Source organism: Vulpes vulpes, chromosome 15 (genome assembly GCF_048418805.1).
Source record: "Vulpes vulpes isolate BD-2025 chromosome 15, VulVul3, whole genome shotgun sequence".
Classification (NCBI taxonomy): Eukaryota; Metazoa; Chordata; class Mammalia; order Carnivora; family Canidae; genus Vulpes; species Vulpes vulpes.
The window spans coordinates 105,080,010-105,098,286 of record NC_132794.1 but is presented as its reverse complement, the minus strand read 5'-3'; the positions used below and the strand labels follow the sequence as shown (position 1 = coordinate 105,098,286).

General features: G+C 44.3%; 1 protein-coding gene across 2 annotated transcripts in view; it reads right to left on the bottom strand.

Moving 5' to 3' along the window:
* KCNK18 (potassium two pore domain channel subfamily K member 18) overlaps window positions 1–18,277 on the bottom strand; it is a 47,947-nt gene that overhangs the window by 9,325 nt on the left and 20,345 nt on the right. The window contains exons 2-5 of one of the 2 annotated variants that reach the window (XM_025994122.2): window positions 16,778–17,007; window positions 8,253–8,422; window positions 3,568–4,843; window positions 798–926 (exon numbers count right to left, since the gene is read on the bottom strand). In XM_025994122.2, the coding sequence (XP_025849907.1) occupies window positions 798–926; window positions 3,568–3,787 (349 nt within the window). In that variant the 5' untranslated portion in view covers window positions 3,788–4,843; window positions 8,253–8,422; window positions 16,778–17,007. Of the gene's footprint in view, window positions 1–797; window positions 927–3,567; window positions 8,423–16,777; window positions 17,008–18,277 lie in introns of both variants that reach the window. The other variant, XM_072740200.1, reaches the window with a different exon arrangement.

The window sequence follows — 18,277 nt, the reverse complement described above, 5'->3', positions numbered from 1 at the left end:
CCAGACACTCCCCGCTGCCATCAGGATGAGACCAGCCTCCTTAGCCCGGCTTGCAGGCCTCCCCAGGACTGGGCCCTCCACTCCCCCCCACCTCTCTTCACCCCTAATTAACCTCCTTACAATGCCTGCCATTCCTTTTGCTGCTGGGCCTTTGTCCATGCTGGCTTCTTGGCCTGGAGGGTCCCCTTCATGCCCACCGGCCCCCACGGTGACTCCTGCTCTCCCTGTCTGACTCAGCATGGCTGTCAACCCCTCCAGGGAGCCCTTGCAACGTTCTTACCACTTAAGAACCACCCCACGCCGGGGGCAGCTGCCCCTACTCTGTGCTCCCACAATACTCTGGGATACATCACAGGCTGACCACATTCGGTTTCCTGACTACTTCTCTCTTGCACAAGAGCCTGTGCTGGCAGGTGCCATTGGCAAGAGGTGTTTCGTACAAGAGCATTCAGCCAAGGGGCAAGAGGGGGCTGAAATGCAGCCTACCCCTTGCTCAATGGGGTCTACACCCGGGCAAGGGGCTGCACCCACCTCAGGACGGCACGCTTCCCAAATTCCCAGCAGCAGGAGCTCCCCCCTTAGGAGCCAGCAGCAGTCCTGCTCCCTGCCATATCCCCCTAGGAGGGAGCAGCTACCACTCGGCACAGCAGACCCAGCGCAGGGTCAGCACTTCATCACCATTGCCTGACCAAGTGAATCGAACGTTCCACATCCCCACCAAGGGGCCCCGGCCTCCCCCTCCTCCCTCTCTCTCCTGCAGGTCTCTCTCCCAGGCCCGCCCTTGCCCTTGGACTTACCCACCGTGCTGATCACTGTGCAGCAGAAAAAGAGCGAGCTCAGGAAGGACCAGTCTGAAAAACTGCTAACCCAGTGGGGCTTCACCTTCTGCAGCAGCGTCCCGAGGTCCTGTTTCCTGCCTTCCTCAACTGGGGAAAGAGAGGACCAGTGTGAAGGAGAGGGCTTTGCTGAAGGCAGGTCCCACCGCGTGCAAGGGTCTTCCCCAGAGACCAGCACGTCCCCTGCCTTGTGTCCCTCAACGCCAAAACCTGGCTCTGCTTTTGCATGTCTCTGCCCTTAGGTCCTGCCTTTGGTGCCTGCAGGGATTATAAGGCCATATCCCCCATGAGATGAGCACCTAAGGGAGAGGCCCACGGGGGTCCCCTCAAGCTCAGCCACAAAATCTCTGTGCGGCCTTAGGAGGGGGAGCATTCTGAAATTTCTGGGCCTCTGTGTCTTTCACTTTGCAAAGGAGCATTCTAACTTTTGCTCAGTCTCTCTCATCCCCACTGGGGTTCTTGAGAATTGAAAGCAAAATGGGTCCTTAAGAAATGTAAGCTCTTATATAGTTACAAACCATGCCCACTCCCGGAGGTCATTAAGCCTGATGGAATTTGGTACTCATACTGGGATATGTGAGCACCGAGGCGCCTGAGGATTTCTGGGAAGCCTTGGCTTTCAAAACATCTGACCCCGGGCCAACAGAGCAGGATCGGGGCTCTGGTTCCTCAGGGCAGGTCCCAAATAATTCTGTTGGCCTGGGTGGCCAGTGGGCTTTGGGACCTCAGAAGCCATCCTGAGACTCTGGCACACAGCGGGAGGTCACTGCTCATGTGAATGGGCACCGACCTGGGAGTTCAGTCTAGACCCAGCTCTGACCCTGGGTAGCTCCCGCAGCCATAGACAAGATGCTTCTTTCTGAGCCTGTTTCCCCATCAGGGAGGCAGCGTGACATGGTGGTGAAAAGTGGGCTCTGGAGTTCAAAAGCCTGGGGTGGAATCCTTGGCTCCACTTTGTAGTTTGTGACCTTGGCCAGTTGCTTAACTCCCGGAGCCTCTGTTTCCTAACCTGTGAAAGGCGTCAATTCATACTGGCCCTTTTGGTTGGTGTGAGGATTAAGTGAGATATTGCATGAACTTGTTCGGCCCAGGGTCTGCCCTTACTGACCTGGCACCTACTGAGCATCTTAATCTCCAAAAAAAATCAGTAGAAAATGGGGTTGGAGAGGTACCTGACCGGCTCATTCCGAAGAGCATGCAACTCTTGATCTCAGGGTTGTGAGTTTGAGCCCCACGTGGGGCGTAGATATTATTTAAAAACAAAAACAAAATCAAAATGGGGTTGGAGGGATCCCTGGGTGGCTCAGTGGTTTAGTGCCTGCCTTTGGCCCAGGGCATGATCCTGGAGTCCTGGGATCAAATTCCGCATCAGGCTCCCTACAGGGAGCCTGCTTCTCCCTCTGCCTGTGTCTCTGCTTCTCTGTGTGTGTGTGTCTATCATGAATAAATAAATGAAATCTTTTTAAAAAAATGGGTTTGGATCAGCTCTGCATTCTCATAGTGTTCTGTGCATCAGAATCTACTGGGGAACTTTAAAAATAAGATTCCTAACACAGCCCCAGAAATCTCGATTAAGAGGGTTTGGAGAAGAGCCTGGAAATGTGTATTTCAGACAAGCTCCCTGGAGGATTCTGATGTGTGGCCAGGTTTGGGAAGCTCTGAACTTGTTGCCATCAGAGCCGGGATGGCTCAGAGTCCTGGCGGTGGTGGTGGTGGTGATGGCAGAGGGCTTCTCCTGGGTCGGCTCCAAGGAGGCGTTTGTCTGGTACAGATGCAGAGAGAAGGAGTAGGACCTTCCAAGGAGGAGATAAGTGGCCTCCTGTGACCAGCCAGCCTCAACTGAAAGAACCTGCCTGAGAAGCAAGGTTGGGCCCATGGGAGGAGCAGTGAGCAGCCCAGTTGAGGACCTGTCACACCAGGGGCATCCTTCCCCTCACTTGTAGAGTCTGTTTTTCCTTTGTCTTCTATTAACTCTCTATATTTTTATTTTGCTCTGTTAAGTACAGATTTGTGAGCCTTGGGACAGAAATAAGTGACTAAAGACACATGAAACGTGGTAAGGACCTAGGTAAAGTGCTTGTGCCTTTCAAGAGGCTTCATGTCCTTTATCTGCTTCCCACAAGTCCCTATGATTGGCAGGCCTGAGACTGCGGGCCCCGGCCATCCAGCACACTGAGGCCCAGGGAGGGTAACAGCTCTGCCTCAGATCACACAGCCCATTGGGGGAGCAAAGGTCCAAGCCCAGTTTGATTGTTCCTTGAATCCTAGTTCCTATAAAATGAGTCATGAGGCCAGGCAGGCCTAATCCAGAGGACCAGCCTAGGAACCCCCAATCCCGAATCTGGTCACCCACGTCCCCCAGTCATCATCACCAAATCTCCGGCAATCCAACCTCCTCAGAGACTGCTGGTCTGGGTGAGGCTGGGAGCTGAGGCAAAGGGAAGGGAAAGTGCTCTGGTCCTTCCAGAGCACTTACTGGGTGCTCAGTGCTTTCCCTACATTCTTCATAGCAACACTAGCAGGCTGTTGTTCTCCCTATTTTACGGAGAAGGCTGAGGCTCAGAGAGAAGTTGTTTGCCTAAGGTCCCACATAGGAATGAGGAGGATACAAGCTGAAGGCTCCCAGACACCCCCCAAACCTCACCAGCCTCCTGCAAGATGGCCCTCTGCTCCCTGGGGGCTGCCTCCACCCACAGAGAAAGGGCCCGCCCCGCCCAGGTGAGCCACCTACCTGTTCTGTTGCATTTCAAGATGCCACAGAGCTCCTCCAAGAACTCCTCAAAATCTGGGTCGTTTGGCCCCAATTTCTGGCCACCCTCGATGGCCGAGAAGAGGGCAGCACCCAGCAGCGCATAGGTCACCAGGGAGCAGAGGAAGCAGAGGCGAGGGAAAAGCTTCTCCAGGGCCTCCTGAAAGCACCTCCTGGCCGGGGGTGGCCCCTCAGCCTCCATCCTCCCAGGAGCGCTCAGCACAGGAGGAACTGGTGGAAGAGGCAGGAGCGGGCCCCAGCAGCAGGAGGAGGAGGGACAGGGGGAGGAATGGGAGTGCCCAGAGAATGGCCAGGCTCCAGCACTAAGTGGATGGTGCGTGTGCTTCCCCAAGGACTGGGAAGCAGCCGGTTCTCATCATGTTCAGTTACTTAGATGGCGCCCCCCAGCACCCCAAATTGCTATTGATCTGCCAGCCTGGGAGCTGCCCTGCAGGGGCTTTGGGTAGACGCCGTGATGGTTGCTTTGTGCTTTGGCCTTTCCCATCAGGAAGCTGCAATTTTGATTTCCAGGTACCAAATCTGATTTTTGGTTTTTAGGCAAGCGATTGTCCTTCCCAAGAGTCGCTTGTGAAATCTGGTTTCTTGGACTGGTAGTAACAATAGTAAGGGCCAGAGCCCTACCGTCTACATCCTTTATCCTATATGGATCTAATTATTGGTCCGAATTCCTCACTCCCCTGTAGCATCTTGCCCCCACTTGCCATGGCCTTAAGGTGGGCAGAGATAGACCACGTGATTTGCTCTAACCAATCAGCTATTAGCAGATGTGACAAAAACTGTCCCCTGGACTCTGTTTCTGCCATGAGAAAAACATGCCCAGCGACAGACATGAGGTTGTGTGCACATTCAGATCTCCCTTCATAAAAGGATTCTCTGTGTTCAAGGAACACGGTTCACGATAGCCTCTAGCTATTCATTTCTTCAGGGTGGGCCTCAACTTTCAGGCCCTCTTCTCTGGGAAGCCCTCTGCAATGACTGAGCAAGGTGGGGGTACAAGAGCTTCCCCATATCTGCCGCCACCCCGAGGGACTCCTCCAACCTGCAATCTTTGTTCTAGAACTCCCCATTGGCCTGCCAGAGATTTTGTCATCTCTGCACCATGGACTGAAGACTTTCTCTGCCCCATCCTGCATCCCAGTAAAGGTTTTTCAGTTCTTACCTTATATCTCCATGTCTGTTTCGCAGAGGATCCAACCTATAGGTAGTTGGTACCAAAAATGTCCTGAGAGAGCACTCCCTACAATGGAGATTTGGGACTGGGTTGACCAATACCCAAATGGTGGGGAGATGGTGTACAGACAGCTCTTTCCTGAAGGTGGAAGCCTCCCCAGTTGTTAAACCTCCCCCAGTGGTGAGCTGGAATGGTGTGCAGGTCGAAGGTGTTGACTAGTGCAACAGTTCAGGCATTTAAAACATTGGAGGAATAATAAACGTAAAGACAAGAAGTTTGGATGGTTATCATGAGGTTACATCGATCCTCTGAAAGCAAACTTAGAAGAAGGAGGTTAGGGGACAGGGGACAGCCTCTGCTACAGTTGGTCTCAGGGCTGCAACTGAGATCGCAGCCCTGAGGGGTTGAAGGGGATATTGATCATCCCCTTCCTTCACTACCCATTCTAAATTCCCCTTCCCCTCTGCCAACCCTTTTATTCTCTTAATAAATAGCTTACCCAATGGCATGACCCAAATCCTCATTCCTGGCGGGGTGGGGGAGGGGCGCAGTCTGAGTCCATGGTGACCTGATCTTTTTCAGGTCGGAGTTGCCTATGTTTTTTTCATTCATAGACACAGTTGAGTAAGAAGTACCAAGAAGTGCCCAAGTGGGTCGCCTGAGTTCCACTCTTATTTCCTCCAGCCCCCATGTGTGAAAGCAGCCCTACCTCCTTCTGTTGATAAGGTAATTCCCCGACAAGATGATCACCCCTTTTCTTGCTTTCTGGCTCCTGAATATGAAGATCCTAAAGTACCCAGGGAACAACCATAGGGTGTAGTACAAGGGGACCCTTACTAGGATTTCTGTGAATGTGTTCCCCTTGGGGATCAGGACCTCTACAGAGGCCAGACTTATGGGAATGGGAGAGAGTAAATGAATATGATCATGCAATTTTCAGTTTGAAACAAAAAGCAACCAATGCTTCACTGTTTCTTTACTTCCCTGAAGAATGAGAAAATCTCCAAGCCAAGAACAAGCTGACTGTTCTGTATCCCCACACCTACCTTTACATATGTATCTAGATGTGGGCAAGTTTAAGAACTCTTTTCCTAGCCCTAGATCCCCAAGATTCTCTTTGATTTTCTTCTAAAAGTTTTACAGTTTTTATATTTAACCCTGTGATCCATTTGAGTTAATTATTGCAGTAAGGTGTGACATTTAGGTCATTTTTTTCCCCTACATATATCCAATTGCTCCAGTGCCACTTATTGGGAAGTCTATCTTCACTCCATTGGATTATTTTTTCACCTTTATGAGAAATCTGTTGAGCAAATTTATGTAAATCTGCTTCTGGGTTCCTTATTCTGGTCCATTGATCAATGTGTCTATCCTTCCACTAATACCACACTATCTGATTACTATAGCAATGTAGTAGGTCTTAATATCAGGTATAATGATTCCTTCTACCTTATTCTTCTTTTTCAAGACTGCTTGAGCTATTTAAAGGCCTTTATATATGTTTTAATTTTTAAGAATTTATTTATTTATTCATGATAGAGAGAGAGAGAGAGGCAGAGACATAGGCAGAGGGAGAAGCAGGCCCCATGCAGGAAGTCCAATGTGGGACTTGATCCCGGGACCCCAGGCGTCCCTCTGTATAAGTTTTAAAATAATCTTATCTATGTCTACATAAAACCTAGTTGGGATTTTGATAGGAGCTGCATTAAACCCATAGACCAATGGGAGGACACTTGAGATCATTACTGTGTTAAGCCTTCCAGTCCTCGAAGGTGATATGTCTCTCCCTGGCTATTACTTTTGAACAACACCTTAGTGTGCTCCCATTGTTCTTTACTCAAGCCAAGAATCAACATTTTAAGATAAGAATGCATGAGTCATTTGTTATTAAGCTATTTACTGTGCTTGGGGTCAGTATAGCTAATGAAAGTGTTAGATGGTGAAGGTCAGAAAGTGTATTTGCATCATCTTTTTAAAGTCTTTTTTTTAAAAAAAACATATTTTAAAAATATAGAATACTTTAGAAAATAACATAGCAAGTGCCGTGTACCACTGATGCCATTCACCACCATCTGGAGGAAGGCAGGGAGCAGAGTAGAGAAAGACCCTGTGATAGAACACAAACTGAAGACAAGTGAGCTCCAGCCCATTAGCCACACAATCTAGTTGTATGCAATCCAGTGTTACAGTTTTATAGTGTATAAGAGCCAGTCATCCCCATTTGGGCCATTGGGCCAGTGGTGGCAGGAATCGGTGGAAACCCACAGAAGAAGGGACTCTTGCAGATAATGTGAGGGCCATGAGATCCAGCCAACCCTCCCCACCTCAGAGATGATCTAAGTTTCTGTCATTTTTAGGAGAGAGGGATTTTTCTACTTCCTATACATTATCTAGTTCCCTTTCCTAGGGAGGAAGGGACACAGGTTATTGAGAGACCTCCTCTTGCTGAAGTCTAATTCCCTCTCCTAACAAGGCATCAGATGGACATGGATCAACCAGCCAAAAATGCACTTCCTTGGGGCTCACTAAAGGCCAGATGATGTGAGGCCAATAAAGGTCCCCACCATCCGTGGAGAGAGAGGATGTAGATATATAGATTCATACACTTCAACATATAAGGGATGAATTAGGAAGTGAGATACAAACACTATATGGCTTATGGAGGCAGAAGAAAGAGTGATGCTGTGAGCCCAAGCAGCCTAGGGCAGCCTTGTGGAAGAGAAGGGCTCAAAAGATGTCCAAGGAGAAGGAAAATAATGGCCAGCTGAGAGCAGATCAATAGCAATAGGTGTGACTGAGGTAAAATTTTCTAGTTCTGGAGATGGAGGTGAGTGGAAATAACAGCAAGGGTTTTTGTTCCTCTAAATGAGTGGTGTTTTTGCAGAGAACATGGGAAAACAGGTGCAGATAAAACAAAATCAAGCTTTATGGTCATCTCCTGGTCTCCTGAGACCCAGTAGGGCACCTCACCTCAGGCAGGTACGATGTACACAGACGGTGGAGAAGGGGCATGGTGTTATTCCAGCAACCAAGGAGGAGTCCTTCTAATGCAGGCAGAGGAGAAAGAGCATCACCCAGGCTGGCTTCCTCAGATTCAGTAGCAACACTGGCCCGTGTGAATTTTTCCTCCATAGCCAGCCCGGGAGGGAGACATGGTGCCATGCTCTCTCCACATGGGTGTATGTGTATGTATGTGTTTCTGTTTTTCTCTCTTGAAAGAGGACAAGCATTTGAGGGGTGGGCCTCTCAGTCACAATGGACCTATTCTTTTAAAAATAATGAGGAGCCAATTACACTCCTACGTTAAACATGGCATCGGTTCCTAAAATAAAATTGCTGTGCTACAATCAAGTTCTACAGCCCACTTTATACTTAAGACTTACAGGCTTAACCACTTAGGGAACTGAAGAAAGAAAGTCTTAATACAAAAAGGTGGGTGAAGAGAAGGCAGGGAGGTGGGGTGGGGTGTACAAACCTGGCTTCCAAAGCTTGTTGGCTTGATGCAGCCCACATACGCAGCCTAGGTGGGCACCTCTCAGGTTAGGTCTCCACCTCTGGTCCAGTTGGCTTTGCTCTGAGCCCAGGGCCATGTTGGCCTGCCATCCACCTCTGGGGAAGGGATGATTCCTTCAGAGAGAGGTGGACCTACAAACCAAAGAGGAAGATTGGATGTCAGGGCTATCGCTTACCAAAAACCTGCCTAGAGATCACCACTCCCTACTTGACAATCACCTGTGTCCTTGATGGGGGTGACTGCAAAATTGCTTTAACTACATACAGTGTTGTGTTTTTTTTAAATGGAGGTTTATTGATCTCTTACATAATAGTCCAAAAGCAAGAGTTGCATGTCACTGGGGCAGCCCTGCTCCATCCAGACACAGAGTACCCAGGATCTTTCCATTTGCTTGCTCTACTTTATCCTAGGGCAGCAGTTTTCAAAGTGTGGCCCCTAGACCAACAACATGACCATTGTCTGGGAACTTGTTAGAAATGGAAGCTCTTGGGCCCTACCCCAAATCTATAGATTTCAAAATTCTGGGGGTGGGACCCAGCAGTTTGGCCAACACCCCAGGCAATTCTGAAGCACACTGAAGTCTGAGAAGCACTACCCTAGGGCACTGTCTTCACCTGCATACTTAAAACTGGCCTCTGAGGCTTACCTCTGTTTTAGTCAAGGGAAGGGAAAGAGGAAGTCAGGGCAATCAATTTTCTTTTAAGCCAGTGGAGTGGAAATTACACACATCACTTTAAATATATATATTTATTTATATATATAAATATATATTCACTTTAAATATATATATTTAGTTCATATATATAACATTTATATTCATATATATAACATATATATATTATTTATTTATTTATTTATTTATTTATTTGAGAGCAAGAGCAACAGAGAGGGAGGGAGAGGGACAAGCAGATTCTGTGCTGAGCTCAAAGCCTGATCCCATGACCCTGAGTTCATGACCAGAGCTAAAACTAAGAGTCGGACACCCAATCAACCAAGCCACTCAGGTGTCCCCACTTCTATTCACATTCAGTTGATGAGAACTTTGTCACAGCTACACTCAGCCATAAGGTTGGCTAGAAAATGTAGCCTCCGGCAAGTGGCCATGGCCCAGGAAGAAGGGTTAATTGACTGTGAGGACATAACTGACCATGCCCCCACCAGAGGGCATCCTGAGGCTGTAGCCTGAGACACCACCTTCAAGGACACTGGATGAAAGACTCACGTTTCCAAATCTCTGTCCAGGGCCCTCATAAAATCTCTTGGCAGAAATGACTTATTACAGCCTGCAATTAGTTATCATGGTTGGTGGTAGAATGAAGAAAGTCAAAAGATACAATACATGGCAAAGTGCTTTGACAACTTTGAAGTATGGTTATTTTTATTATTTGAGAATGTTGGGGTCTGGAATTTCCCACACTTTCTATCATGCAGATTCAGCACACAATTAAATACCAAGAGACATACTGAGAGGAAAATGTGACCATAATCAAGTAGGGAAAGAAACAAAAAGTAGACCCATAGATGATCCAGATGAGAGTTAGCATTAGCAGACAATTAGTTTAACATAGCTTAATATGTTAAAGAAAATGGAAGAAAAGGTTGACAAATTGATGAATAAAAAATTTTAACAGTATCTAAAGTTATAAAAGATAATCAAGGGGTCCCCGGGTGGCTCAGTTGGTTAAGCGTCTGCTGGAGTCCTGAAATAGAGCCCCACATCAGTGGGGAGCAGGGGAATCCTCTGCTCAGTGGGGAGTCTGCTTCTCCCTCTCCCTCTCCCCCTCTCCTGCTCATGCTTTCTCACTCTCTAATAAATAAATAAAATCTTAAAAAAAGACAAAATGATATTCTAAATTTAAAACTAAAATATATGAAAAAAAACCTAAAATATATGGAATGTAAAACTTACTGGATGTCCAAAGAATGAGAAGACAAGCCACAGACCAAAAGAAAATATTTTCAAAAGACATATCTGATAAAGGATTATTATCCAAAATCTACAAAGAAGTTTTAAACTCCATAAAAGCAACCTCATTTTGCAATACTTAACATTATCAAATCACACATTGTACACCTTAAATTTACACAATGTTGTGTATCAGTTACAACTCAATAAAGTTGTTACCAGACCCTGAAATCACATTCATGTGTCTAATGCACTATAAGCCATTGTCTGAGTCATCAGGTTGGACACAGAGAAAGCTTTACTATAAGAAGAGTAGCCCAGGGGTGCCTGGGTGGCTCAGTCGATTGAGCATCTCACTCCTGGTTTTGGCTCAGGCTGGTCGGGCTCCCCACTCAGTGGGGAGCCTGCTTCTCTCTCAATTCCTCTGGATCTACCCCTGCTCCCGTGCTCTCTCACTCTCTCTCTCTAAAATAAATAAATCTTTAAGGAAGAAGGAGGAGGAGGACGAGGAGGAGGAGGAGCCCAATGAGAAGACTGGGAATCAGCTCCCAATTTAATCTGCCTTGTCTTTGTTGAACCTAGGGACATTTTCTATCGGGCTAGCAGGGTCCGTGGGGGATAGAGCAGAAACTGGGTGGGTCTTGAAACCTTGCGAGGGGAGACTGGAAACGTTTGAGATTGTGTGTTGTTTTGGTGACCTGGGCTCCATCCAGGGATCCTGGTATTACATGTTGACCTTGGGTCTGCAAAACAGACATTATCAAGTGGTCTCCCTCCTCGATTCTATAGCTAGGACTAGGGGAAAAAAACAAAAACAAATTACAAGTTTAATAATTCTTGCAAGGCTGTGGAGGAATGCGCCTAGGAGCAGCATGTGAGGTTATAATGGAGGAAAAGCCTATCTAGCAAAGGTTTACATGAATAAAGAAGCACATGTTGGGTTCAAGTCCCCACTCCTGTTTCTAAGTCCTCAGTATGGGGAATAGAGTGACGACCTTCTCAGCTACTTCCTGCTGAAGAGGGCAGAGGTTGGGTTTGAGGAAGGAAACAGCTTCTCACCTTATTGGAAATATTCTCTGATACTTGGCTCAATGTGTATATTTTGCACGACCAAATATTCAGAAACCACATTTAATTATTACATAAATCCAAATATTAATAGTCCCTGTAACATTGACTTAATTCCTTAGGGAATCCAGAAAAAGAGTCCAGTATGTATTATGATCAGCTTGTTTTCAGCATAGTGGAGCCCTCTGACTTAATTTATCATAATTAGGCATGTATAAGAATCTGTCTCATATCTGGGGTTAAGCGGCTGTCTTTAGTCAGGTCATGATCTCAGGGTACTGGGATGGAGCCCCACATCAGGCCCCCTGCTGTGCAGGGAGTCGCTTCTCCCTCTCCCTCTGCTCCTCCCCTCTGCTTGTGCTCTCTCTTTCTGTCAAATAAATAAATAGAATCTTAAAAAAAAAAAAAACCTGACTTATATCTGAAATAAATTTGTATCAAAAGTCCTTGTGGTGTGGTCAGGAATCAGCATGGTCCCATTTTGACATGATTTTTTTTCCTTAGGAAAACATTACCAATCAACAATTTGGAGTTTAACTGTTCTATTCAAGACCTTAGGTAAAAAACCCTGTTCTAAATCTCATGAACCAGTCTTAGTCTTAAGAATGGGTCAGTTCAGGGATGCCTGGGTGGCTCAGCGGGTTGAGCATCTGCCTTTGACTCAGGTCCTGATTCTGGCGTCCTGGGATCGGGTCCCACATCAGGCTCCCCACAGGGAGCCTGCTTCTTCCTCTGCCTCTGTCTCTGCCTCTCTCTGTGTCTCTCATGAATAAATAAATAACATCTTTTCAAAAAAAAAAGGATGAATACCTGACATTACATTGATGTGGATGGAACTAGAGGGTATTATGCGGAGTGAAATAAGTCCATCGGAGAAGGACAATCATCATATGGTTTCACTCATATGTGGAATATAAGAAATAGTGCAAGGGACTATAAGGGAATGGGGGGGAACTGAGTGGCAAAAAATGGGAGAAGACAAACCATGAGAGACTCATAACTCTGGGAAACAAACAAAGGGTTACAGAAGGGGCGGAGAGTGGAGGGATGGGACTGTGAACCTCTTTGAAGTTGAAACACATTTGCAAGGGCATCAGAATATTTGACTGGGTGACGGGCACTGAGGACACACAGTGAGATGAGCACTAGGTGTTATACTATATGTTGGTAGATTGAATTTAAAAAAAAGAAAATAATAAAAAAAAAAAACCCTTGCTTTGCTGGAATCTTTCATAAGGAATTTCAGATTAAACTTTTAACAGCCTCTTGAGGCTAGAAGATAAACCAAATACTTAACCATCAGATTCTTCTGTAATACTTGCTGATTTGGGTGAATTCCTCTCTTCCCAAGATCCCCCAAATATCCTGAGGTTCCTATACTCTATTCAGTAAATACTATATACTATACTATATACTATATATACTATACTATATACTATATACTATATTCTATATACTCTATTCAGTAAAGAATTCTTTACTAACCTGGTAAGGCTCCTGGGAATGCAACATTTCCAAGGGCTCTACCGACTTCATAAAGTCAACTTTAGTTCCTTAAAGCTATCTGGTCATATTGGAGTCTATGTGTGTGTCTCTCAAATACGACCTTTCACTCAAAGCCCTGATAATACGACCAATGTTTCAGTGGTGTCCTGTTTACAAGGGGAACAGATTCTTATGAATTTGTGCAAACAACTATAATTGCCATGAAAGAATACTCACTGAGAGTTTCTGAATTCTGGGGGGTTCATGTAGGGAGAAAAGATAAATGTCTCCATTTGTTTACAAAGGAAAATTTTACCAAATTTCTGTAAGTCATAGGTATCTTGAGAGAGAGTTTCCTTAAATCTGGAAGAGCAAGCATTGGAAAACCAGCAATGTTTTAAACAAGAGTCACAAAAACTATAATCACCTTCCTCTATCTAGTCCCACATTACTAATTCTTGCTCTGTTTGCAGCTTTCCTATTAGTTCCACAAATTCTTTTTTTTTTAAGATTTTATTTATTTATTTATGAGAGACACACAGAGAGAGGCAGAGACATAGGCAGAGGGAGAAGCAGGCTCCCTGCAGGGGAGCCCAAGGTGGGACTCGATCCCAGGACCCCGGGATTGCGACCTGAGCTGAAGGCAGATGCTCAACCACTGAGCCACCCAGGTGCCCAGTTCCAGAAATTCTTAGTTTAGTTTTATGATCTTACAGATGTAAGAAACCTGTATTTGTCAAAGTCCTTTCCATCTCTGAAACTAATAATATATGTTAATTAGCTGACTTTAAATATTTTTTTTAAATAGTCCTTTCTGTGAACCTCTTTGAAGCTGAAACACATTTTCAAGGGCATCAGAATAAAATGGTAAGTATAAATAATAAAGGACTCAAAAATGGCCATGGTGAAAGATCTGATGAGAGTTCATTATAATGTAGGCGACAAGGGGATTCGGTGATTTCTGTGACACACAACATTTTAATAATCAGAATTACGAGTGATGACATTATATTAGGACATATCAAAAGCTTAGGAATTTTATGTAATTTCTGGAACAATTGTAGCATTCACTCAAACAGTCTAACCAAAGAAGGTTTATCATCACTCATCTGACAACGCTTCCCGTGTAATTTGACATACCAAATAAAGAAGCCTCATTAGTCACAGAGACTACATTTAGAATTTGAATTTGGGGAACGTTGTTAAAAATATCAGAAGATTACAAAGCCCATGCCAAAATAGGATCACAGATCATCATACAACTCAATTATCTATTTAGTCAAGGTGGTAACCAGAGATTCCAAAGGCAGATACAGAGGGATATAGCTGTAGGCAAAACTAGCTCTTTTGATATTGAGAGGATTCACCTTTTTTAAGTAATCAGAGACCTGATAGAAACATAGAAATTTTGTTTTTCTAGGCAGATATCTTTAGGTAAAGAAAAACCTTTGTTTACAATTTCTTTTTCCTAGAAGGTGGAGGAGGGTCGCTAAAGTATCCTCCAGATTGAGAAGGAGGCTTAACACCGAGAAATGAAGCAAGCCAATCCATACCATTTACACAGAATCTATTCAAGGTAGCTTACTGACAGGAGCCGGCGACCCAGGCTGCATGCAGTTACCACCCATCCCTATTCTCCCTCCCAGCTGGGCCTTATTCCCCAGCTTTTATAGAGCAAGGGGCATGGTGGTGAGGTCACAGAGTAGTTATCTAAAGAGCTGCCTTCTGCTCACCAGAGGATCTCTACCAGTTACCCAAAGTGGAGCCTTCTGTGTAACACTTTAGGGAAGGTCAGAACAAGGGCATCCTAGTCAGGGCGTATGTTAACCTCCATGGGGCCTGGAATGCATAGTCCTGAGGGAGACCATTGCACAAGCACAGACAAGACAGAGAGCCAAAGATGGAGTCAGTGTTGTCAGCACCCATACGTCTATGAAGAGTAGACCAAGGACCTAAGAAAACGCTGTCATTTTAGCAGAGAAAAAGACCAAATCTCAATTTTATACTGGTGTGCTTTTGATATGAAAACTCATAAATTCTAATCATTCTAATCTAACTCAGAAATTCTAATTTGATATTAAAACTCATAAATTCTAATACATTCAAAAATGACTTATCATGCATCCTGGCCACATGTAAAATTCTTTTCCAAAGATTTCCTGCTCATAAGCCTTCCACAACCTTCTTTTTACATTTAGATATTGTCCTAAGCTTACCTCCTTTAAATAACCAGTCTCATTTTAGGACAAAATTATTTTCTTTTCCCTAAATGAAAATACCTCTCCATTCCTCCTACCTTTCTTACCAAAAACACATATCCTACATTGCCTACACACAGAGCTGATTTCCTCATAATTTCCAGCAATCTCACCAACATTTATTGGAATTTTTAACTCTTAGAAACCTCAGTCTCCAGAGAAAACTAAGTAGTCACCAACTGTGAAGTGTCTGTTATACCAGAATTCTTTAGCCTGACAAATGTATGCATACATTTCATGAGTTCTAGAAACATGTGTTCTTTCACAGTACAACTTTTTAAATAAAGCATAAAACATGTTTACTAACAGACCCAAGTATCTAGTTTCTCTGAAATAGGAAGCCAAAGCAGATAAACATATGTTTAGTAATTATGTTTCCAGACTTTATTTTATTTGGAAATGATTTAGACATTTAATGGATTTAACTTTACTCATCATTTAACTCAACAAAACTTGAAAGTTCATCTGTTTATACTCAACAATTTTGTAGAGATCAGTCATGACAATTTTATGACATTAAACAGCTAATCATTATTTTTATCTTTTTTGTTGACAAATTCTATAACAGAATAGTATGAGCTCACTTGACCTTTGGTAAACCTTAGTAGAATAAAAGTTTTATGTTTGATGCTGATAACTCCAAATACGTGTCTATTTTTAATTAAATCAACAATCTTGAATTTTAATATCAATTTTTTTCAGACCATGTGAACTTGAAAAACATTTGGGTTAGTTATTATCAGAGTTTTAGAATACCCAGTTTTTGTTTGACCCAGACTAGTTACCCGACTTTAAACCAATTAAACAGAGGTCCTTTACAAATTAATTTTAGCAGAGACAATTTTAGCAGTGGTTGAGCATCTACCTTCAGCTCAGGGCGTGATCCAGGATCCTGGGATCGAGTCCTGCATCGAGCTTCTTACAGGGAGCCTGCCTCTCCTTTTGCTATGTCTCTGCCTCTCTTTCTGTGTCTCTCATGAATAAATAAATAAAATCCTTAAAAAATTAATTTTAGCAATACCTCCAGAGATAGAGAAAATATCTCATATTTTTAACACATATGGACATATATACACAAACAAGATGCAAACAAAATCTAGCCTTTGTTTTACTAATATTTGTGAGAAGATATTAAAGGCCCAATTTCCAAATATCTCCCTTTGATAGAAGAAGTGTAATTGCAAGATAGTATTATAATTTGTGGATCCATTAATTGGTCATTTTTCTTGAGTGTAATAAATATTATGGCCAAGCAGCGTTGGTTAAAAAAAAATCATCTTTTTCTTTTTTCAGAAGTTCATAACTAAAACCAGTTTTGGAATATGCAGCCCAAGGGCTACAGTTTAGAACCAAATTGGTATTTCACGTGTTACAAGCAAGACAAACGTACAACACCCAAAGACAACAATTAAGTTATTGTGGGAGGAAACATAATTGAATACAGGTAATTTTTTTTAAAGATTTTATTTATTTACTCATGAGAGACAGAGAAAGAGAGGCAGAGACATAGGCAGAGGGAGAAGCAGGCTCCCTGTGGGGAGTTCAATGCAGGACGCGATCCCAGGACCCCGGAATCACACTCTGAGCCAAAGGCAGATGCTCAACCACTGAGCCACCCAGGAACCTCTTGAATAGAGGTAATCATATGACTTTTTCTATCTCACAGACTGTGAAGGTCCCTCTTACAAATGCCCCAGCAAGAAAACTCCCCAAAAAGACCAAAAGCAAATGAGAGGAACAGGCACTGGTCATGAACAACAGAAACTTACCCTTCAGTTGCTGAATTCCTCCCATTGGCCAAATAGAGGTTGTTCTACTCCAGCTGTGGTTTGATGCTGAATGCAGCTGATGCTGCTCGGAGAGCCAGCCAGGAGGACTCCCGTGGGCTCAACATGTGGTCCAAGCAGCTTCAGGGAGTCTCCCAAGTCACCTCACCACTCAGAGTGGCCCACCCCTAGCACAATGCCTTCTGACTGGCTCACCAAATTGTTGCCAAACCCTGAAATAAGATGAGTGTGTTTGATTTGCTGGAAGCCAATCTCTGAGTCACAGGGTTTGAAGCAGAGAAAGCTTTAATATCAGAAGGGTAGCCCACTGGGAAGGCAGGGGATCAGTCCCAGATCTGCCTTGTGTTTGTTGAACCTAGGGACAGTTTATAGGGGTTAGCAAGGTATGTGGTGGTTAGGGCAGAAACTAGATGGGTCTTGAAACCTTTCAAGAGGAGGCTGGAAACTTTTGAGATTGTGCATTGTTTTGGTCATCTGGGCTCCATCCAGTATGTCATATGTTGTCCATGTGTCTGTAAAACAAAGATTATCGGGGATCCCTGGGTGGCGCAGCGGTTTAGTGCCTGCCTTTGGCCCGGGGCGCGATCCTGGAGACCCGGGATCGAATCCCATGTTGGGCTCCCGGTGCATGGAGCCTGCTTCTCCCTCTGCCTGTGTCTCTGCCTCTCTCTCTCTCTCTCTCTCTGTGACTATCATAAATTAAAAAAAAAAAAAAAAAACAAAGGAAAAAAAAACCCAAAGATTATCAAAAAGCCTCTCTCCTTGGTTCCTGTAGCTAGTAACTAGGGAAAGATGAGCAAAGAATGAGGATAATTCTTGCCAGGCTGGGGAGGAATGTGCCTATGAGCAGCATATGAGGTTATAATGGAGAAAAAGCCTAGCAAAAGTTCACATGAATAAAGAAGCATATACCTGGGTTCAAAGCTGGGAAATGAAATAAAATAAACTCTTAAGAAATATTTTTTAAAAGAAAAGTACAACTTGAATTAAAAATGGGCAAAAGATCTGTACAGACACTTCAGAGAATACACACCAGTGACAAATAGGCACAGGAAACGGTGCTCAGCCTCATATGACATCAGGGAATTGCACATCAAAACCACAAGATACCAATACACACCTGTTACAATGGCCAAAATGTGAAACACTGAAAACACCAAATCCGGGTGAGGGTGTAGAGCAACAGGAACTCTCATTCGCTGCCGGTGGAAATGCAAAATGGTAGAGCCACTTTGGAAGGCAACTTAGTGCTTTCTTATAAAACTAAACATGCTCTTAATACACAATCTATCAATTGCACTCCTTGGTATTTACCCAAAGAAGTTGAAAACTTGTGTCTACATAAAACCTACATGTGGGTGTTTATAGCAGCTTTATTTATAATTTTCAAAACTTGGGAGCAACCAAGACATCTTTCAGTAAGTGAATGGATAAATAAACTGGCACATCCAGACAATGGAATATTATTTGGTGATTTAAAAA